The 24,297-nt window shown below is 34.9% G+C and overlaps 2 protein-coding genes across 6 annotated transcripts in view; one reads left to right on the plus strand and one right to left on the minus strand.

The window, feature by feature from the left end:
* Positions 1-1,012: 1,012 nt before the first annotated feature.
* On the minus strand, positions 1,013-18,472 carry LOC138698441 (protein FAM114A2). 3 transcript variants are annotated; one of them, XM_069824357.1, is made up of 10 exons: positions 18,401-18,472; positions 17,225-17,948; positions 13,851-13,958; positions 12,403-12,523; positions 10,951-11,201; positions 9,811-9,916; positions 8,234-8,487; positions 6,217-6,425; positions 3,072-3,201; positions 1,013-1,859 (listed from the first exon to the last, which is right to left on the minus strand). In XM_069824357.1, exons 2-10 carry the CDS (start codon positions 17,930-17,932, stop codon positions 1,782-1,784), a joined length of 1,965 nt encoding a protein of 654 aa, XP_069680458.1. In that variant the 5' UTR covers positions 17,933-17,948; positions 18,401-18,472; the 3' UTR covers positions 1,013-1,781. The 3 variants fall into 3 exon arrangements, with proteins under 3 accessions (XP_069680458.1, XP_069680460.1, XP_069680459.1); XM_069824359.1 differs by having other exon boundaries at positions 1,631-1,859; positions 13,851-13,955; XM_069824358.1 differs by lacking the exon at positions 18,401-18,472 and adding an exon at positions 18,192-18,297 and having other exon boundaries at positions 1,631-1,859.
* A 99-nt stretch (positions 18,473-18,571) lies between these two features.
* Positions 18,572-24,297, plus strand: part of Pfas (phosphoribosylformylglycinamidine synthase) — a 73,678-nt gene continuing 67,952 nt past the window's right edge. The window contains exon 1 of one of the 3 annotated variants that reach the window (XM_069824363.1): positions 18,572-18,679. The gene's annotated coding sequence lies outside the window, so the exon portion shown is untranslated. Of the gene's footprint in view, positions 18,680-19,037; positions 19,194-19,259; positions 19,657-24,297 lie in introns of those variants that run through there. The other 2 variants (XM_069824361.1, XM_069824364.1) reach the window with 2 other exon arrangements.

Below are 24,297 nucleotides of genomic sequence, written 5' to 3' on the forward strand. Positions count from 1 at the left end.
ATACAATTTTAATCTTTAGTGGTTTTCAGCACAGATGGGTATTATATTCGCCATTAATTTTTTTTGCTGGATTTTAGGATAAAAAATTGGGATGCATATTATATTCGAGTAAATATGGTAGTTCAGAGTCTATTTTGGTGATCTCCTTTATTGGAAAACATCTGTGGATACATTCATTTTCAGACTGTGACTAAATGTTGTGTTGAAAATGGCACCAATTTCTCTTTGCCTTTCAGAAATTCACAGAATCTTTGTTGAACAAATTGTATATGTTAGCATTTTCTCTCACTCTATTTAGACTGCAACCTCTCGACAAAATCTCGAAATTTTTCATTTATTTTTCGTCTGTTTCTCCCCCCCCCCCTCCACATACAGATAAATATATAACGACGTTTCTTATCACTTTTAACACATGTTTATCATGTTTCAACAAACAACCGATTGAATAATTTCACAAATAAATCTGATTTTCAAATACATGTAGAACACTTTAATTTTAAGGGTAACCTATGAAACATGACTACAAAGCACTTCAGTTTTATACTGTTACAGCTAAAATTAAGACAATTCGAAAAAAAACCGGTTTGGTTAAGGTAACAATTTTGAAATAACACGTTTTACAGCAGATGCACTAGAACTCCTGATTATGTCATCCTTTCAAGCAATTGATAGATTATCCGATTTTTTCCTTCACATTGGCAGCACTGCGGATATATAAAGGATAGAGAGTTCAAGTGCTAACAACAATACAGTGTACAATGCTGTATTAATAGCTTGGACCATATAGGACTACCATTGTCAGCTAAGCTTCTCCTTACAAGTATTTTATAGTACAATTGAAAAGTGTGATCCTAAAACTTGCCCAGTCCATTTGGTTATTTTTATGATCTTTGTGTGTATATATAGGTACCTATATATATTCTATCATTATATTTTTAGCATGTTTTCTACCATAACTGTGCCAGTTCTCGTCTAAAAGGTTGTGTCATTGTGCATGTCACTTGAAAACTCGCAGTCCATAGACTGATGGATACAAAAGCTATCCCAGTCCTTTCATAAAAATGGACTTAACATGTTTTGAGATTACATTCTTCAATTTCAGAAGATATTGGTACGTTGTTTCCTGATATTTTTACCATCATAAATGAGTGAACGAGAAATAAACACGAAACTAACCAAACCAAATGTACAAAGAAAAGTGACTACCTACTTCACAATAGTGTAAATGTTTTCATTTTGATATATTTTTGTGCTGCGTGTTACTATTTTCATAGAGTAATGTAACTTCACTCACGTGTTTCCAGCATAATGCTGTATAACATGCCAACAACAGTGATTGTATTGTGGCAGGAACTTCAAAATATTGTACCGGTGCACTTCACATATGAAAATTAGGTAAGGTTATGGATTACCTAATTTTTTTAATTAAACATATATCCAAGCCTCTTCATTACAACAGATAATCAGGGCCCTATATTTTCAAGTATTATACGTAAGGCGTTTACATTTAATTGTATTTATTATGCTTCCATTTCAATTATACTGTATATTCTCAACCTCAAAATGAGTGATGAAACTCTCCATGTATACAAAATTATCTTTGGGTTCTAACCAGGGAAGATTTTACCCTGAATCTAACATGCCCATCTATTATGTTAAATCATACATATATATTAACAGAAATTACAAAATATATACATTTTCACTTGGAATGAAATTACAACAAGAGTAATAATATCAAACTGGAAGTGAGGTTTGCCCTCTGTGGGCAAGCAGCCGTATTATAGTGTCAGTCCAACCTGAAGCACGGGGATTAAAAGCTGGAATGCTTCTTGGATATATGAACTGCTGTTTGCTGCCTGCAATTCAAAAACACATATTATTTTAAAATGCATTCATTCATAGAATGTCATTATTACATAACATTAATATTAAGAAGATAACAGTAGAAACAGGAAATAGAATAGACGAAAAATTAGTTAGATTAGCCGTGAAATCTTGATCAATTTCATAAAATTTATTCACAATCTCTTTTGTGTTATTCTGTACCTCGGATCTATGATGCATAGAAATCACAGAGTTTCGCATTTATTTTGGAAATAATTCACGATAAAAATGTTATATATTTCGCGTTTTACTGCGAACTAATTATCATAGCGCAAGAATTTTGTATAATTCAGGAAAGGTTTTTCGTTGAAATGGAAGGAATATTTTTTTCCCCTTTCTCCTGCTTGGAGTTCATAGATTGTGAAATAAACCTTCACTTGACATTTTCCTTTTTGAAGCATCACTTTTCTCTTTTCGTTTGAAACAATATTTTAACATTTTATAAACTCTTTCACACTGACATACACTCTATCATCACGTTGTTTTCATTGCTGACAGGTGATGAGCTTCGAGTTTAGAGCAAAGAAGACTGATAGCCCTGTAAGTCCTTCTGTCCCAATCACTTTGTTTTCCAATGATCAAAGGTATGTTTCCGTACTGGTAAATTCTTTTCATCTCAATTGGCACTCATGATACCAATCCAGTGATAAGTGTAGTGGTTGCGACCCAGTTTCGCAACAGAAGCTTAGAAAAGATTTATCCCAAAACTAGAAAATACCAGTATGTTTCATCCCCTCTCATATTATGTGTTACTGAACTTTGAGAACAATGGGTAGAAAGAGTAGCTGTTAAATCCTTTCGTTAAACAATACAATGCGTGTTTTCAATTTCAGTTTTCACCTGCTAAGAAACATGGCTGTGTTTGTCAATGCCCCCAACTGACAAAAAATGTTTATTGGGATAATTTCGCATTTTTAGCAAAAATGGATTATTTCGTTGCTGCAAAAATCTTGATTGTGAAAATCTACTGAAAAATGTTGGTATTCGCTATTATTATATACATATTCACAAAGAAAACCACTTTCTGTTTTAATTCATGATTTATCGCATTTAGATATCATTAATACGAAAATCTGTAGCCTTCGTCAGGCTTAATAAATCACCATTTGAGTGTCTGCGCCTCAAAAGAATAAGTGCATCCAAAAGAGGGAACTTAGCTTAGAACTGAGATTCTAATTGCTCACCTCTAGAAACACGTTAGTGATGAGGGCATTCACTGCATCAGGGTCGGATGAATTATCCGACACTGCGTTGAGGCATTCTGAGAAGCGGGTGGCTGCGGCACTCACTTGCGAGGACAGAACAGACGTGACTCTGGAACAGTTACACATTCAGTTATTACAGTTTGAGTAGTTTCTCCATCTTTCATACAGGAATTATTCGAAGGGGGAATTTTTACAACAGTTCTGCCTTTCAATGTAAATTTGTTCCCAAAATAGTACCATATTTACTCGCGTAATTTTCGCAGTCGCAGAATTTACGTACCCCAATTTTTAAGCATTTTTCTTCTTACTTTTTTTTATTTCGCAAAGTTCAGCCTCTTGGCCAGTTATAATCTATACTAATAATAAATCTGTAGCCGAAATTTTTCTGGTAATTTTCGATTTTCCAAAAATAATTATTGGTCCTAAGATATATAATTAACCACCCTGAAACCGAAAATCGCTTTTTTGAAATTTTTGTTTGTATGTCTGTCTGTCTGTCTGTATGTTTGTTACCTTTTCACGCGATAATGGATGAACGGATTTCGATGAAAATTGGAATATAAATTATGTTCGTTGTAACTTAGATTTTAGGCTATATGGCATTCAAAATACATTATTTAAAAGGGGGGTTATAAGGGGGCCTGAATTAAATAAATCGAAATATCTCGCCTATTATTGATTTTTGTGAAAAATGTTACATAACAAAAGTTTCTTTAAAAATAATTTGCGATAAGTTTTATTCCTTGAAAAATGTTGATAGGACTGATATTTAATGAGATAAATGAGTTTTAAAATTAAAATAACTGCCATCTAAGGCCGTATAATGAAATAAAAAACAAATGACTTCGTCTATAAGGGGCCTTGGACAGCAAGAATCGAAAGCGATGAAAGATAGCCTACAGAGAATGTTTCTGTGTTTGTATGAAGTAATATCGGAAGCTAAATTAATCGATTTGTATAATTAATTATGAATTCACCATTGGAAAGTGTAGTTTCTCTAGATGGACATAATGCTATAATGTTATTACAGTTAACTTCTGATATAATATAATATATGTAATGTAATATTATATAATATAATTTAAGTTATTTGAAGGGTTCAGAATCATAGTGGGCCAAACGCCATTTACTGAATACGTAGAAAACAAGGGTTAAAATTAAGTTATTACCATAATTCAAAGGAAATCTATAACAAGTAAAATAAAGTATACACATTAAATCTAAATGATGTTAATGTTCATTAAACTATGGTTGCATATAATAAAAATTAGAAACATGTTAAAGGAATTGTCATTGCACCAATGAGTTGTCTCTGGACCAAAATGATCGCATTTTAATTATTTGGATTCAATTTAAATTAAGTAACATATTAAACGATTTATCCTTCTATCAAACACGAATGTTCCCTGGATCAAATGTTCTATTTTAATTATGTAATTACTTTATATTTATTTCTAATGGGTGCAGCAGAGCGCACGGGTACAGCTAGTGGTAAAATAATACAATGACATTACAGCTCGCCACATGCCTCGATACATCCCGTGGCTGTCCTTGAGTTGCTGTGACAAAGGGTTGCTTGTAGCCAATGTCATCACATGCATAAAAATCATCCCCTCCACCCTGACCGATTGACGTAAAATTATGATAAAACCTAATGTTACTGTATTCTTATTTGTTTTTCAGTCAATCATGATTTTGCTGAAGCAACATTTAATTTTCGAAGATTTTTAATTGTATTTATGTACTTATTATTTGATATACAGTATATAAAAGTACATTACAATAAAATTAATTATTTTAGTGCAAGATATTATATGTATTTTTTAATTCCTCGTATAATTTACGCACCCCTATTTCAAGACGACATTTTTGTCCAAAAGAGTGCGAAAAGTTGTTGTTGTTTTCTAATGCCAAGCGTTTGACAATAAAGTCATTTGACCTCTTGCACTCCAATATTTTTCTAAGATATTATCATGGTCAGCCACTGAAGCACAGATTTTGAGGTGTTCCGAATCCAGTCTTGGTTTGAGTTGCACAATGGGCTGTTAGGGGACTGATATATTCCAATTCTATGCAGGTGCTTGGCCAAACAATCATGGCCTGTTGCCAATCTAAATGCAGCTACAGACGATTTTCGTGGTAAATCGGGAATTAACTGTGGATTATGATGCACAGAGTTCCATTTTTTCCCTTGAGATTGTGTTATCAAATTTTGTTTGTTGAAGTCTAAGTATGTAGATTTAATAAATCTTTTCACAGAGTAATACGTAGATTTAGTAACCGGTCTGTAAGTAGCAGTGCTGCCCTTCTTTGCTAATGCATCTGCATTCTCGTTTCCCAGGATTCCACAATGGGATGGTAGCCATTGGAATACAATTCTTTTATTGAGTGATATTAATTGAGAGAGCGTTTTAGTTATTAGAGTGCAAAAAGTATGCAAGTAAATACTGTAATACTTCATAAGTTCATGAATTATCTATAAAAGATGTCGGCATACACGCAGATTAGATTTTATATGTCATCCTTTATGAACTGCTAGCATGTCACGTAACATGCAAGATAACTTTGTGTATTTAATGCACTTTGCCAGCTGATTAAGCACTATTTACAATGGCCAGAAGCTACTAATTTATATATAATAAAAAGCTTTTATTTTAAAATCTTACAGTTAGTAATCCATGGCACCACAACCCATAAGGGCCCAAAGTCAACCAGCCAACTGCTGGTCTCTCATCCACCATGCATCAGCAGAGGTGAACGATCATCCACCAGTACGAAAGTATTGATTGTGTGGTTAGCACGATGATCCCTTAGCCATTGGTACCTAGCATAGCTAAATTCATTATGATGCTGGGGGGCACCAGTCCCATACACTGGCCGAAATTTCATGAGAAAATTCCTTCCCCATTAGGATTCAAACAAGCACTCATTCTGTAATGTGAGTCCAAGCTTGATGGCTTAGATCACGACACTAGGACATTATAATTAGAATAAGCAGTTTTTTTTTGTATATGCGCAATTTAAGGGGAGGTTTCGATATAAGCTCATTAACAGTTCTCTTATCAGTATGGAAATTAGGCAGAAAAAGATCTGGAATGTTTATTAATCTGATAAGGCAACTTACTGCAACAATGTCTGTGCTTCTTCAGTTGGATTCCGCTCATCTTTGACCAGGAGTAGTTCAGCTGCTTTATGGAACTGCTCCACAGATTCAGCTGTGAGTTGTGCCAAAGTTGCTATTGCCTTTTGGTGAATCTCTCTGGCACCAACAGCATCAGCTGTATTTTGCTTGGTCTGACAATCGTTGAGCCATTCTTGAGCCTCATCCCATGTCTGTAATTAATGCACAATAATAAATAAATTTAAACAAATTCTAACAACAGTTATCAAGTATGTTCTTCAAACTACTTGCAACTGAAATCTACATCAGATTGTGTAGCCATTCTTGCTTGAATATTATTTGAAGTTGTTTAAGAGTACTAGATAGGCCGAAAGTATGGCTGTTGTGTACGAGTATGTGTGGAGAAATTTTGATATTACTCTTCAACTTTTGAATGTATCAATTTACAAATTTTTTACAGTATACACACAATATTTGCAAGTATATTTTGGGTTTTAGATATCTTTCTACCTCGTACAATTGATATTACAAAAAATATTTAACCTGAAGCGTAGTAATTAAATTTAAGTTAAAAACATAGGTATTTTGGCAACATTTTTCCCAGACATTTCTTCGCACTACAGGTTCCTAAAAATTCAAGAATATTTCCAATGCAGTTGACTATATTTTCCGCCATTTTTACCACATTATGAATATTCGTTCACTAGAAAAAATTATTTTCCATCCTGAAAAAAATTATTTCAAAATTTTCATATTTTTTCATACTTTCCTGGCTGTAAAATCCATAATCATTTTGATAACTATGTGAAACTGGCCACCAGTTTCTTCACTACCATATGAAATGGGAGTACACAAAATTTCAGCATCCCAGCCCCAGTAGTTTCTGAGAAAAATGTTCCAAAAATAACCATGTTTTTAACTTAAATTTAATTAATATTTTTTCAGGTTTGTTGTTGTTTTCTAATGCCAGGCATATGACAATATAATCATTTGACCTCTTGCACTCCAATATTTTTCTAAGATATCATCATGGTCAGCCAATGAAGCACCGATTTTGAGGTGTTCCGAATCCACATCTTGGTTTGAGTTGCACAATGGGCAGTTAGGGAACTGATATATTCCAATTCTATGCAGGTGTTTGGCCAAACAATCATGGTCTGTTGCCAATCTAAATGCAGCTACAGACGATTTTCGTGGTAAATCGGGAATGAACTGTGGATTATGATGCACAGAGTTCCATTTTTTCCCTTGAGATTGTGTTATCAAATTTTGTTTGTTGAAGTCTAAGTATGTAGATTTAATAAATCTCTTCACAGAGTAATACGTAGATTTAGTAACAGGTCTGTAAGTAGCAGTGCTGCCCTTCTTTGCTAAAGCATCCACAGGATTCCACAATGGGATGGTATCCATTGGAATACAATTCTTTTATTGAGTGTTATTAATTGAGAGAGCATTTTAGTTATTTCGGCTGTTTGAGATGAAGGTGTGTGTCTAGAGACGATTGATAGAATAGCTGCTTTGGAGTCTGACAATATAACTGCATTCTTAAATTTATTGATGTGGCATAGAAGATTCCTGAGACTTTCACTTATTGCAATGATTTCTCCATGATTTTCAGGTTTAAATTTATTTATAAAATAAAGCATATGAAGTAAAAAGATAATTTAAAAACCAAAATAGCCTATACCTGCAAATATTATGTGTATGCTGTAAATTATAGATTCGAAAGTTGAAGAATAATAGCAAATTTTCTTCACTTATTTCACTTATACACAACAGCCATATGCTCAAGACTACCCAGTCCCCTTAAATAAATTTCGCAGCAATTACCCAGAACTGAACCATGACGTCTTCGGTAAGATACTGTCAGCTAACTGAAACTCTCTAGCAAAAGGCGGAAGCAATTGTAAGGAACACATGTTAGAGAACAAAAAAATGTAGATTTCATACAACAAAGATATAAGAAAGTTTATGTCGAGTGCAATCCATTTCTGAGCATCTCTACATATGCATATACTACCTTGTTAAGTTTTTCAGTAGCAACAGGAACTCCAAGATCTTTGGTGACACTGTCCAGCTTTTCTTTCCAGTCAACTACTTCACTCTCATCCTCCTCTGTATCTTCGTCATCTGGTAGCTGACAGAGGTCTTTTACTTCCTGCAAAGACTGCTGCAGCTGACCTAAAGCTGTCCCACTACTTGACAGAAGAAGGGACTGGAGCTTGATGTCACACTGCTTGGACAGCATCTCCAACGCCTCCAGGTGCACAAGTCCTGCAATCACATGTAATGTAAGTTACAGTCTGGATCAGCTTACTTAATATCCTAAGGGTGAAACCTAACCCTTCCCCCCCCCTTACTACATATACTAGTAGATTATTGTGATTTTCTAGTTTGCAGGTTGAATTTTCTTTTGCCAACTTTGTTTCGAATTTCGTCACTGAGAAATACTACAACTGGTAGTGATATTCTAACTGTTACGTTGGCAGCAGTGACAGCAGTTGTCAGTAGTGCAAATTCTGAAAATTCAAATTGTTTTAGATTTCTGAGCGGATTACTGGAACCTAGTGAAATTTTAACAAACTAATAATTAATATCAGTACGTATTAATATTAATACATAATAGTTATTTTATTAGTTGCGTTGTGGTTACAATTCAAGATTATAGTCAGGTAAGTGAAAATAAATATAACATACAGTGTGATACAGGCACTTGGGTAATCAATAGAAATACCATTTCACATTTTAATTAATTTCTCTCGTGTTTAGATTTTAATTACAATAATGTCAAAGAGAGAAAATAGCATGGCAATGACTCCTCCAAAAAAGAAAGTGTGTGCCATTCAGAGTAGGCTATGCCTCAGGAATCTATAGTTCATAATGTATAATGAACCGAAGAAAGAAGATAATGAAGGAATTATGCATAATTATGGAAACAGCAATTATAACTAGAATAGCAAAATTATTAGGAGTAAGTATTTTTAAGCATATATTTCAAAGTGGCATTTGGTTTTCGGAGTTTGTACTAATCATTTCAAGTGATCAAACAAAATATATTTTTAGGTTAGGTCTCGTGAATCGTAAATTGTTTAGTCAAAGCAATGAATTTCATGTTGTCAGACAAAATACATTTTAATATTAGATCATATTAATCTATTAATTACAAACAGAATGTGTGAGAGGTCCGAGAGGAAAATATTCTCTTTCCCAAATTATTGAACCATTTAGAAAACACCTCTCAACATAAAGATGAGATGTAGTAAATAAGTAAATAAGCAAGACATCGTTATTGATAATCCTATATTATTATTATTATTATTATTATTATTATTATTATAGTACATGGCTCTTTCCATCTGAGCTATGCCAAGACCCGAATTTTTCTCCAATAATAAGTATCTACATGTTGACTACATATAGTCTTGATTATTCAATGCGAACGGCGAGGCTTCATATATGAATATAAATGCGAAATTATAGAAGAAACTTTTCGAATGTCTCTTCTATACATTATTTCAATTCACACGAACTCATCGTAATTTTTTGTTTTATACTAAGTATTTGAATATTGATATAAGATCTTTCTATGTAATTTACCTTGATAATCATCAAACAGGGTTTCAAAATGTGCTTTTCGTGAAGCTTGTTTATCTTCAATTTCTTGTACTTCTCTTTCAGCTTTTTCCTTTGCCTCTCGGAGAACCTGCAAGTCATTTAACCAAGATGATATTATTGTCTGAATGATAAACATTTTATTAGCAGCGTCACTTCTGAATCTCGTAACAGTGCACATATTAAAGGCTCATTCACAATGAAAATTAAACATAACGTAAACATTAACATAAGCACATAAACATATGCCACAAACTTAAGTAGCCAAGGCCCATTCACAATGAAAATTAAACATAACGTAAACATAACATGTGTGTGGAAACAAACATACCGAATCAACAAAACTACAGAATCTATTACATAAAAATGGAGAATTGCACAATGACTGACGATGTAGCTATTCAATTTATGTTTCTAATAACTACAATGGCATCAGTATATGGCTTTCAATACTTGAAATCAAAGAAACGGAGAAGTAAAATAATCAACTTTTCGTCATATGATTCCATGTTGCGCGCCTAGCTATCATCACGGCCAATAGATCAAAATATTGCCTGTAGGCAAAGCCCATGAGATGTTAAACAAAAAGTGAAAACACGCTTTCCGCTTGTGTACTGTTTCCAAATCGCATAAACATAAGCATGAAAGTTTGGAGTTTGCAAACTTTCATGTTAACGTCTTATGATTAAGATTAAGTTTATGCTTATGTAATTCATTGTGAATGCTTTCATTAAATAACATGGACACAAGGTTTTATGCTTACGTTATGTTTATGTTTAATTTTCATTGTGAATGGGCCTTTACTGTTAAGAACTTCATATGTTCTAAAAAATGTATATCATATATGAAAATTAACAGAGATGCAACATGGACATTGCAATCAAAGAGGAAGTAAAAACATATTAATGAAACTGTTCGAGATCTCCCCCCCCCCCTTTTTCCGTACAGTTTTTGTATGGAAACTTTATTCTTACATTTTTTTCTTTAAATTGTTTTATGAGCTACGATTCCTTCCCTTCCTCAAAATATTTGTGTGTCACTTATATCCTAATAAAATATTTCACCATCACTCTGAATCAATCTGTATACTGTATAAAAGCTTTCATACATTACACACGTACATACCTGCGACAAAACAATTTTGTCAGAAAACAAGGCCCTTTTCTTCTTTAATCCTGGATCACCTTCTTGCAGGACTTCCATCGTCTTCTTACCAATTGTCTCCAAGGTGTCCAGACCTCCGGTAAGAACTTTGCTGCCAGTTGTCTCCACTAGCTTCGTTATAGATGACACTCCTGACATTAGATGGCCGAATCCAAATAGTCCAGATGTTTCTGCCTCAGATTTCTGTTCTTCTTCTCTCTGCATCTCTGAAACTGGCCACAAGGTATTTACATTGCAGTCCAAAACTTAGTGAAGGTACAAGGTTGATTTCTGATACTTAATGAAGAGAATAATTATGTTTCTACCAACTTCTGCTCATCTCCAGCATTACGTCTATTATAAAGTCTCTTTATTTTGGAAAAAGCGAAGAACATTAATGTTGCATATTTCTTCTACACTAAATATCTTATATTTGTACAATCTTACAGAAGGCCTAAAAACATTCTAAATTTTTTTTTCTACACAAATGTAATAAGGACATCCAAATGGACTGCAATATTTTGGTGGAATTTGTAAGCTGATTGAACAATATGATGTGAGATCTACACAATAATAATAATATTGGAATCTCTGATTATAAGGAAGAGACTTTTAATAATTTCACGAGTTCAATTTTCAGATCGAAGGATCCGGACTTATATGGTCAGAATGAATAAAGTAGGTTCGAGATCAGTTCAGATAAATTTAATCTTTCTCTTCCTCCCTCTCTTCTCTCTCTCCCCTCCCCCTCTCTCTCTCAGTTACAATCTTAAAAAGGACTTAGGACATTTTGAAATTTCCCTCTTCAATTAGTGTATTGATTTTCCTTCATGGATATCCGAATTGAAAAACTGGCAATTCCAACTGAGACTAGTAGTGAAAAAAGATGTCTATGCAGCTGTATCAAATTACTCCCATTTCCTCTGCCTTTCCATTATTTCTTCATGACCAGCCTCATGGTCTAGTGGTCAGAGCTTCTGGGTATAGTTCATGAGGTCCCGGGTTCGATTCCCGGTTAGAGCACAGGAATTTTTCCTTAAAGGAGATTATTCCTGTGTTCGTCCATGGTCTGGAATTTAGGTTAAGTTTAGATTTAAGACCTCTCCTGGCACCACATTATCATAATCATCCTATCACATCATCGGGGTAATGTAACTCCGCCTTCCAGGTGCCCCAACCTCAGAAGTGAGTTACAACTAAGCCACGGCCAGGAGAGAAGATCAGAAATGTCGAAAAGACAACCTGGTGGCATTGGATTAAAAAAAAAATTATTTCTTCATAATTCACAGTCACTCTTATCTACTGCAGTAGTTTCCTGCATGCTATTCCAATGGCGAATATTTCTCAGAGCAAGTAACCATAGACTGCATGATGTCTGAGCAGTGAACACAAAACCATACAAAACAAGATAAATTCAATCCCACTGCAACTTACGTTCATTTGCTTTATTCTGTTCTTTCTCTTCAAGCAGCTTCAGTTCTTCCTCCTTTTCAAGTCGAGCCAGTTCTTCTGGATCTGGAGCACCCAGCCCACTCTCCAAAACTGTACTAAGACCCTGAAAGACATTATATGGATTCAAATATTAATCCAGAATTGCTTAAAATAACCCTATTCTATTTTTCAGTGTAGAATGTTATTTTCGAAAATGCAGTCTGACAGATTGCTAAAAGACTGCAAAGTGTGTTATAGATGGACAGTCCTACCAAATGCTTGCATTGTTCCTATCATACTGTTATCAGTCCAGCTATTCTTTTGTTTCCATACACCCAGCATGAACCTATGTCGTGTTCATTCTTACAATGGACATTCTTTACTTTTTACCGTGTGTAGAAATTCACTAAGCAAAGTTATTATAGTCTATATTTCAAAGAGCAGATTTTTACCGCTTATTGTCTTGTATTTGGAAAAAAAAAAAAAAAAAAACGCGCGCGTGCATCCCCCCCCCCCCGCCCCATGTCGCGTTAACTACCAAGTCATATTGCGACTGTCTACTGTTTACCATTGGGAATGCTTGTTGTTGTAATGTGTCCAGTGCTTTTCTTCTGGAGAAAAAGTGATAGAACTCTACAGAATACATTATAGCAGATGGGGAGATGATTACTGTTCAGTGCACAGGAAATTTGTCATTTTTAACCTACTTTTCGTCCAAATTTAAAGCTTTCAAGGTCTAAGCAGGTGTTCACAGAAAAATTTTTAAAACGTAATTATTAAAACAGTTCTTGATTCCATGACAAAAATATAATAAAAAGGTGCCAGAAAAAAAGCACTGCTATTATTTCGTGGTAATCTGCCATTTGTCCCGTGCCGTGGCGTCATGGTCTAAGGCATCCTGCCTAGGACTCGCATTACGGAATGCGCGCTGGTTCGGATTCTCATGGGGGAAGAAATTTTCTCATGAAGTTTCGGCCAGTGTATGGGATCGGTGTTCACCCAGCATCGTGATGCACTTGGGGAACTACAATAGGTAGCGAAATCCGGTTGAGAATGCCAGTTATAATGGCTGGGGGGATCATCGTGCTAACCACACGGTACCTCCATTCTGGTTGGATGATCGTCCACCTCTGCTTCGGCATGTGGGCGTGAGGCCAGTGGCCGGCTAGTTGGTCTAGGTCCTTCACAGGCTGTAGCACCACGGATTATTTAATCCGGCATTTGCCTTTATTTAACTAAAAATTTGTTATATTCAGTCGAGGAAAAACCACGGAAAAAAGTTCCCTAGATTGGTCGACACCGAGAATCGAACCCGCGACCTCCCGAATGCGAGTCCAGTGCGTTGCCACTGAGCCACCTATGTTCTTCTATTCCCAAAGTAGTCTACGTAACTGGTAGCAAACCATAAAACAGTGAAATCCCTTCCTTCAATATTAGAATTGTAACAGTACCTGTGAAACGTGTGTTGTGAGAGTCGATACACTCTCTGTTGCTGTGGACAATAGTGATGTGACTCCCCAGCCTCCCCATCCACTCCATCCAGAATTGGAGTCAGTCTGCTGTTGGAAAGAAAATTGTGGTTATTTGAACTGTAAGCCTTTAAGTTGTTCATCAGAACTTATGGATAAATGCTGCCATCAAATTCATTGTCTATATTTGAATACTCATTTCTCACAAGATTTCAGATATCCAAATGTATATCAATAAGAAACAATTTTATGGGCAAATCTGAATTTTAACTAAATTGAGCAGCAATTGACAAGCCTGTTTTTCAGGTTCCCCTTTAAAGTCTCTAATAATACTTGTACTCAAATCCTTATTTTATAAGGTACCTACATACTTTGCACTGTGTCTTGACGTATCTAACTGCCCATCACCATAAACCCATACAGTATTTCCTCTAAAACGAAAGATGTTTAGAAAAGTTGGTCATTCTAGCCACAGCTCGCTAATAAACGAAGTGAAGAATTCTTTAATTTCCCTACCGAAAATAGTCCTAATAGGCCTAAATACAGACAGTTTCAGAATACTGCAAAACTCGCGAAAAACACTAAACTGTATTCCAGATAACAATGCCGATGCAATTAACATGTTGCGTTTTGGACGTTGTCCTTGCATTTCTTGTGAATACGCCTACCACTGTGCATTATGACGCGCATTTATATCTTCATTATCATTTTCATCAAGGTAACTCGATTTCAGAATTTTTACTCAGGTCATAACTTTGATCACTATTATTGTCAGAAGTTTAGTCAGTGCAGTATTTGCTCAAAATTTCAGTTTCCATTTCGCACTGAACTTCTTTATCCATATTAAATGCTTCTGAAGAGCACGGATCTTGTAACGAAATGTCCTCATTAACTACCATGTCACAAGTAGAAGAATTGTATGTGGTGTCTGAAGAATGAGGAGACGATCTTCTTCCTCTTTTTTTTATCTCATACCGCAACTTTCTTGGTCTCTTATCTTGTGCTTTCACATATTCACATCTATTACAATTGGCATTGCTGCAGACTTAAGGCAAGGTCCTTTTCTCTTATCGTTCATTAAATTAAACTTCATAAATTAAGATTCATCGTAGACGGTAAAAAATGGTAAGAGCAAATAACAGCATTAGATGTTGGGACGAAGTGTTTTGTCTTGCAGAACTGCACCCATGCCAAATGCCGGTTTGGAGAGCAGCTTCTTTTCGGAAATGAGTAAAAGAATTTTCTCTCCTTTCTGTCCTTGCCTTTATAACGAGAAGTGTTGGAACATCCATAAACTGAACACCGAGGCATTTTGTTAAGGAGTGAACTACACAGTACATGAAGAAATCCACTGAGACACGTGTCCCATTGTTGTATTTGCGCGAGCCTCGGCTAACTGATGTCATGATAATTCCAAGAATCCGTTCTCCTGAGAAATACATGGAGAGTCGGAAATTAAAACAATTGTGTTGTTGCTTTGAGCGACGACGAATATATATCACTGGTAGAAGCCAGTGACGCCTGTTTCAGGGATGAATAACGAATACATTCATATATATAAACTTAATTCCAGATAAGAAAAATACTAAGATAAACAAACACTTGATGCGAAATATATTACTCCGCTTTGATACGGAACGTGATTTGTCGTCTTATTGCAGTGTAGTGTTGCCAACTATCAATTAGTAAAATAAACTAAACTGACGTGTCAAAAAGGCCAGAAATAGCTAAACTGTACATTTGAATAATTAACGAACTGAATTAGTAAAAAAAAAAAAAATACAAGACTCACTTAGCAAAAATAAATCCTCCTCCTCTGTCAATAAGCTTCATTATTTCTTTTAGGTCTTAGTATGAAAAACAGCATTTATGTCAACGTCTCAACCCAAACCTTACATTAAAAAATAGAGATGTTATTTGTTTTAAGTCTGTTTCTAAGTTTATTTTTCATTATGCTTATCTGCCTAAAACTCCGCTTGACTTCCGCGTAAGAATGCGATAGGGTGAAGACGGAAAATGCTAGTGACACCAAATCCGAATAAGGATTTTGGTCTACAGCATCAACTTCTTGCCAGAACTTAGGATGGATGTCTTATTCGTCCATCAGTGTAGCTGATATTTCGCCAATGGTTTTCAATTTTGTTGATATTTTCTTTAAAGTTTCTTTCCCACTTAGCAGTGACATTTTGCGAAGTGATGAGATATCTTTGTAGAGTTACGAAAGAGCGAGACAAGTCTTGGCTTTCTTTGTTTTCATGCGAAATGATGAAAGGCCTATGGTGTGTCCAAAACTACGTCCGACCTGACATATGGCGCCTTTAGGATGCGAAAAGATAAAGGCCTATCATAAGTTGTGATGCAGGTTCTAGTTGCATAGAATGCAACAGTAGGGCTTAAGGGTAGCCCGTCAACTTTAAACAGTATTAATAATTTTGCGAGAATGGGTTTGTTATAGGCCTAACCGATGTATACATTCTGAACCTACCACGAATCAAGGTTCGTGATTTTAACATATACTTCACTTCTCTCTAAATTATAACTAAAAATCAACACCTCGTAAGGAATTGGGAACTAATTTATAGTGCGTATGTCATCATTAGCCTATAGCTGCATCTATACGATTCAATTTTCCATGCACGTATGCATGCAGTTTGGGAAGAATATTGAAAGAATCAAGTTTAAAACGTACCTACATTCAGTGAAGATGCAAGATTTTGTGTCTACATGATGCGTCGTTTTGAACGTAATCTACTACGTATCCTATATTAATTATTAATATTAAATATCAATCTTGCGTGCATTGCTTGAATGAGTAAAGTTGAAAGAAAAGTTGAACTATGTAGATGCACCTTATAGTCAATACAATATAAATAGAATAAATATTAGTATTTTACCGTAGACCAAATTTTGGAAAACGATTTCATTACACATTACCGTAGATCACTAAGTTATAGCTGTTCCCGAAATGAAATTGAAAGTCTTCTTGGATAACTCGATTCACGGCCTTGAATGTATAAAAAAAGTGACTAAATTTACCTTTTGAGCACTGTATGTTCTTTCAGTGCATTTTCAATATATTTAAAGTAAATGTAGCCCATAGACTATGCAGTTTGTAATGAGTTTTTAATGGAAATGAAGAACAAACGATATACGGTACTTATAAGCATACATTTCACCAATTAATTTTCTGAAAGCATTTCTCTATGTATTATTTTTATAAAGAGCACACTCGTGCCCAGGAAAAGATCTTACCGGATCTATTTTTGCTACATATATTACTAAGATTAGCCTATTGACTTGTAACGTGCAAGTTTATTCTTATTTTCATCCATTTCATTGTTAAAAATACTACTAACCTTTTCTGAAGTATGTTCAGATAATTTATCCAAAACGGGTGCAATATTATTATCAGTTTCTTCAATAGACATCTTGTCAACTTGTTTTTCCAAATCTTCTGTCTTCGAGGAAGAAAGTGCAGGAGTGCTTTTTGCTTCTTGTACATAATTATTATCATTTCCATTTTGACTAACAGCTTTTTCAGATTTTTCTGATGTAAGCAGATCTTTCTTCACTTTTTCAGATTCGCTCTCTGAACCGAGACGAGGTACAGTACTGGGAGTAATTTTTGTCCCAAGCTTTTTTACTGAACTACCAGATTTCGGTTCTCTAGGTTTCTGTTGTCTTCTTACACGTTCACTTGGTGGTTTATCTATTGATTTATCTTTTGTAACAGCTTCATCTGAAATGTTGTTTCCTTCGGTGATAGATCTGACACTGTCATTGCTTTCTTGAATTTTTTCATCATTTTTAATCTCCGATGGTTCAACGTTCTTTTTATCATCGTTAACGCATTTTGTCACTTCATGTAAATCGCCACTTCCAATTTCATTCCTTTTAAGTTTACCAGTATCTTTCTCCTTTTTGGTTTCGTTACTGTTACATTCCTTTGTCAGAGATCTATCTGATCCTTTATGTTTCTTTGTAGACTGTGAAGTTGACATTTCATTCTGCATTTCCAGATCTTCATCTGCACTTTCGAAGTCTTCACTGTCAGAAGTAGCCATCTCGGAAACTACTGAACTGCAAAAGAAACAATAATTTAGTATACAAGTATTTTCAATAACGATTGGAAGGGCAAGCAAGTAGAATGTGTCTTATTAGTTTATTTTTTACTTTACTAAATATAAACATATCAATTATGCTTTGCATAAATGTTTTACAGAATGCTATCAATCATTGGAGGGGAGAGTACTATCATCATTATTTTTATGTGTTCAACTACAATGAACTAATATTAAATAAAGTTAAGATAGAGATTCGAACCCTGTAACTATACAACCCGAGTAAGACACCACGTTACCACCCTGCCAAATATCTCAGTTATGTTTTGCTGTAGGTCTAACGTCAAGAGGTACTATTTTATGCAAAAATTCTGTATAATTTAACGATATTGTATACAAAACTCTGAACAAAAAATGGCACATTCATAACAGGAATTATAAAATAACCATATCAAATTAAAATATATTTACCTATAATATTTATAGTAAACACTAATAGGCCAACATTTACGCGATTCGCCCTGTTCCACAGATTTCGCTCGATTCCACCAGAAAGATATAATCGAGATCAATTTCGATATCTCGTTGCACGATAATAATTGATTACTTCATGTTATTTACGTGCTACTGCTGGAGAGCTCGGTCTGCTTGAAGATCAGCTCTAAATCATTAAACAGTTTGCTGTTATATTGTACACAAATTCGAATAATTTAAAGCGTAATATTAACCTTTTTATGAATTATTTCTTCGGTATGTCCTGAAAAGTAATTAAGTCACGTAAGACACCTCGATTTGATCCACAAACACCTATTTTTCTCTCGTGGAAGATAAAGTATTACGTTACGTTACGCTAATAATATGTCATTATGTAGTTACAAATAACTTGTGTATTCATCACCTCTATATTTTGAATGGCATTATGCTTGTCGCAGTATTTCTTTCGAACCCACGAATGACAATTTGAATTCGCGCCGTAATGGAGTAATGTGCCATAATATTCCTCATTGTGCAGATTTTTTTTTTTTAGAAAAATATCACCGGAAAACCCTGTTACTTTTGTACTTTTGAATTAATTAATTTTCAAAATTTACATAAAAATAATATTGTTTAAATAATATTTTGATTGAGTGTGCCTAGGGCCTATATTGGCAAAAACAAGTGACGTAGGCCTATCATGTGGTGGAACCCGATTACTGTGATCTGTAATAGTCAGCAGCTATAACTTTTAAGAATAACAGACTACTTTAATCTGAATTCAGACAAGGTCTTGAACATACAACCGTATTTATTAATTTCTTGTCTTATTTCTCAATTATAAGTTTATTTACTGTGTTCATAAAGTGGAAAGAGCATAATTATGACAAGTTTGTTGTGCTGATGGTAGCCCATAAATATTACAATAAATATATTCATTGGCATTATTTGGAATGTATATTTAGGAATTGAATTATATCGTGTAGGCCTGTTTATTATTATATTATTGCCATGAAAGTCAAATCACGTGTGCCATTGGGCCACATTATGTGCCATTGGTCAATAATTACATATTCATTGCGATTGGTAGAAGTGGTACAGAATTATTCAAAAGTTATGACAACGAAAGTGTCTGATGTTATATTTTATATGTGTGAGAAGATTTGACCCACCTCGGCTCGAAGACTGTTTTTCTAATTAAGAAAAATAAAATCGTATTAATTTGCATTATATTTCAAGTAAACAGGAACAGTGTAAAGTTTGTCAATCAAACGCATTGTTATATTAAATCTGAATAGTGTTAACTTTATGACAAATTTACTTACAGAGATGTCACTTAGGGGAGCAGGGTAGTGCAATTGCCCCCCCCCCCCACCGTCCCTAAGTTTAAGCTTAAAAAATGTTGTTGTTGTTTTCTAATGCCAGGCATTTGACAATAAAGTCATTTGACCTCTTGCACTCCAATATTTTTCAAAGATATTATCATGACCAGCCACTGAAGCACAGATTTTGAGGTGTTCCGAATCCATTAAAAAATAAATGAGTAGTATAGTCTACTACTGAAAAAGTGTGAGAACTATTTACGGTACCGGCATACATACATTTCGATTGCACACTTTTAACAGTTTGTATCACTTAAGAATTTAGTTAGGCCTATACTTAATAACTTTCGTGTTCTAAAATGAAAACTAAGTGGTAAATTACCTAGTTGACTAGTTTCGACTTCGTATCAATCATCTACAGAACTAGTGAGATCTTTGCTTTTTCCTGTTTCTTCAGTTGTTTTGCTGGGGGTGCGTTTGTGTTGGTAGTGTGGAGTCGAATACTTTTAATATCAAAGTATTTAACTTTGTATAAGGGCATAAGAAATAAGAGACGAGATTTGTTAGGGCTAATTCAGGAAATTGTGTGTGGTAATGGCTTATCATCCTGCAGTGCCATACCCTGTTAGAAATGCACCAGATATTCTTGTGTTTTAATCTGCTGCATGATTAAATGTTAGTATTTTCATCGTGTAAAATAAATGTATGAAAACTGTAGTCAAAGTCCTAGGCGAGAATTGGCAATGTTTTTTTTTTTTAATATATTCTAATTATTTGGAGTACCAGTAATGATCTGTTTTGGGGGGGGGGGGAAAGTAGATTGTATGAGCAATCAAGTCCATATTTTTCGGAATTTCTGGTAGGCCTATTATTTCTTTATTGCTTACAGATGTTAGGATTTGTGTGTTCACCTCTGGAGTGGCTAGGGAGTGTCAAGTTCATCTGCAATAGAATTTGGACAAATGAAATCGGAGATTTTATGTAGACTAATTTTTTACAATTTAACTGCATAGCCAGTCGGAAGAAACAATTGCATGTCTCAAAGCAGCAATCTCGTTTGGTTTAAATCTATTTTTGTGGCCAAGTTTACCATGGAAAATAGTTCACAGGAAATAGGGAGGGACTAAACCACATAATATACTGTATAAGGTTTTTCTTAAAAAACCTTGCCTCCCAGCCACCGGCATGGCTCAGTCAGTTAAGGCACTTGCCTGCCAGTCTGAAGTTACGTTTGGGCGCGGGTTCGATCCCCGCTTGGGCTGGTTACCTGGTTGGGTTTTTTCCGAGGTTTTCCTCAACCGTAATGTGAGTGCAAGGTAATCTATGGCGAATCCTCAGCCTCATCTCGCTATCACCAATCTCATCGATGCTAAATAACCTAGTAGTTGATACAGCGTTGTTAAATAACCAACAAACATGAAATAAAAAAACCTTGCCTCCCTCCTAGCAAAAATGAAATAATACCCTACTTAATACTTCTTTCCATTTTCAATTACCCAGGATTTTTAATTTGGTGAAGAGATTATTTTAGTCAGGTAAAACATAATCAAGGTGGACAACCCTCCTCCCTTGTGTACCACACTACTGAAATTGTTGAGGTTGAGAGAATTAGATTATTACTAGTCAATATTAATTCTGATTGGCATACACTTCATTTTTCATTTGTGCGTGACTGAGATGCAAAGCAAAATAATAAACTAAAGCTTGAACATTGCTCGGTTTAGGCAGTAAAAATTTCTGAATATGATATTAAAAAAAAGCCTACTTAAAATAATGAGTAAGTTTTGTTAGAAGTATTCTGAAACAAGCTTTGGCTGCACTTTAAATATTGATGTAGAAAGGAGAGTAAGGATTACTAGCTCACTGAAATCCCTCCACAAGCTCTATCCCTGCCTGAACTTCTTTGATATTCATTTTTCCCACTATATCCGTCATGTCAGATATGCACACATCGTGGAATATAAAAGGAATGTAATCCAGTGTTTCAATAAAATTCGTGGCCGATTTTTACTTTCAGATTAGGAATTACACATTTTCTCATGAAATTTCAGCCAGTGTAAATCCTTGGAATAAAATCTCGCTGAAAAGGTATTCCACATAAAACAAAATTAGAAATGCATAAGCAAGTAGAAGTTAAAGGTATTTGAAAAAATAAATTACCCATAAAACGAATATCTTGAGACCAATGCCCTACCAGCATCGTAATGAATTTTGGGAGTTACAGTAAGTAGCGAAAACAGGTTCTGTGGACTAGCTATACTGGCTGGGAAGATCATTGTGGTACTCACACGTTATCTCCTACTGATTGGATGATCATTCACCTCTGCTAAGACTTGTGGACTTGAGACCAGCAGTCAGTTGGTTGGCCTTGCGCTTTTATTGGATGTTGCATTCAGGGATTATTATTATTATTATTATTATTATTATTATTATTATTATTATTATTATTATTATTATTATTATTTACTTACTTACTTACTTATGGCTTTTAAGGAACCCGGAGGTTCATTGCTACTCTTACATAAGCTAGCCATCGGTCTTTATCCTGAACAAGATTAATCCAATCTCTACTATCATATCCCACCTCCCTCAAATCCATTTTATATTATCTATACGTCTCGGCCTCCCCAAAGGTCTTATTCTCTCTACCAACTGATACTATATGCATTTATGGATTTGCCCATACGTGCTACATGCCCTGCCCATCTCAAACATCTGGATTTAATGTTCCTAATTATGTCAGGTGAAGAATAAAATGCATGCAGTTCTGCGTTGTGTAACTTTCTCCATTCTCCTATAACTTCATCCCTCTTAGTCCCAAATATTTTCCCAAACATCTTATTCTCAAACACCCTTAGCCTGTCTTCCTCTATCAAAGTGAGAGTCCAAGTTTCACAACCGTATAGAAGAACCGGTAACATAATTGTTTTATAAATTCTAACTTTAAGGGCCATATTCATAGACATTCTTAGTGCGGGCTTCCAATGGATGATCAGCGAACTAACGTTTTTCGTATTCATAAACCAGTGTTAGCAATATGATATGATATGAATCCTGTACAAGTAATCATTCGATAGCCGGGGCTAGTTTAGCTCGTAGCGCGGGCTAGCGAAATGTCTATGCATAGCACCCTAAGCTATTTTGAGAGCAGACTAAATGACAACAGCTTCTCAACCGAATAATAACAGGCATTTTCCATATTTATTTTGCGTTTAATTTTCTCTCCCCTCCTTTCCACCAAGTAACTTATGCAAATCTTAGACATTTAGCACTCAAACTGTTAAAAAAAAGTGTTATGTAACAACAAGTTAATATGTGCTACTACTAAAGCAGACTTCTGCAAGTAGGAAAAATTGAAATTTTATTTTGGGCTCGATTTTTTGTTCTTTTCTAAACATTTTGCCACCCCTACGAATTTAGCACCCTGGGCCCATGTATCCCATGCGTATTTACGGGAAAACAGTTATATTACCGGTTAAGATAATTGTGTTGAACGTGTTGGTTCAAGTCCCAGAATTTTATGATTTGTAGTTCACGAGAAAATTTTGTAATACTGGTAACTTACGACGAAATCATATTCCAACCGCATTTTATGATGTTCATAATACTGTATTTACCCGAATATAACCCGCCTCTGAATTTAAATCGCACCTACATACATTTTTAGGTTAATTTTTGGGAAAAAAGGAAAAAGGAAATTTCAGCACCTTACTTAACCTCTCAATGATGTACTGATATGTGATAGTGAAATGGGTATCAATTAGATTAAATGATGAGACTAAATTACACCCAACCACTGATTTTATGCAAAATTAATTTCTGTAACTCACTACAAGTTGTCTGTAAAAACAGAGAAACAAAGTAGGTACACACACACATTCACTCATTCATTCATTCATTCACTGTCATTTTCCTCTTCTGTTGAGTCTGAAACATTGTCATTGTCCCAAAGAATATCATCTTCACACTCATCATGGTCTAGTGGTCAGAGCTATAGTTCATATGGTCCCGGGTTCGATTCCCGGTTAGAGCACAGGAATTTTTCCTTAAAGGGGATTATTCCTGTGTTCGTCCATGGTCTGGAATTTAGGTTAAGTTTAGATTTAAGACCTCTCCTGGCACCCCATTATCATAATCATCCTATCACATCATAGGGGTAATGTAACTCCACCTTCCAGGCGCCCCAACCTCAGAAGTGGGTTACAACTAAGCCATGGCCAGGAAAGAAGACCAGAAATGTCGAAAGACAACCTGGTGGCATTGGATAAAAAAAAAAAATTATTGTAATTCCTGTCAGTGCACAGTAATTCTGGAAAGTTATAAAGTCTCGATATTTAAGAAAATTATAGGCTATTCTAAGTTGTAATTGATTTGTTTGTAATGCTTCCAGTTAGGATTAACGGAAATGAACCCTGGTCTGTTGTACCATTGCAGTGGGAAGAACTTTATTTTTAAATTTGGGGAATTATAGAACACCTTATAAGATTATACATGGGAATTGAATTTTAGGTATGGGAAAGAAACGGCCAGTAATTTTTATGCCTCTTATTTAGAAATTCATTTTTACATACA

The sequence above is a fragment of the Periplaneta americana genome, chromosome 4 (genome assembly GCF_040183065.1).
Source record: "Periplaneta americana isolate PAMFEO1 chromosome 4, P.americana_PAMFEO1_priV1, whole genome shotgun sequence".
Classification (NCBI taxonomy): domain Eukaryota; kingdom Metazoa; phylum Arthropoda; class Insecta; order Blattodea; family Blattidae; genus Periplaneta; species Periplaneta americana.

Bases quoted from the DNA above. Each gene is read 5' to 3' on its own strand.
- LOC138698441 (XM_069824357.1), bottom strand. From the start codon at position 17,932: ATGGCTACTTCTGACAGTGAAGACTTCGAAAGTGCAGATGAAGATCTG. The intron at 9,917-10,950 runs GTATGTACGTGT...AATGACTTGCAG, and splicing joins ACAAAATTGTTTTGTCGCAG to GTTCTCCGAGAGGCAAAGGA. The intron at 3,202-6,216 runs GTAAGTTGCCTT...TAACTGTTCCAG, and splicing joins GAAGCACAGACATTGTTGCA to AGTCACGTCTGTTCTGTCCT.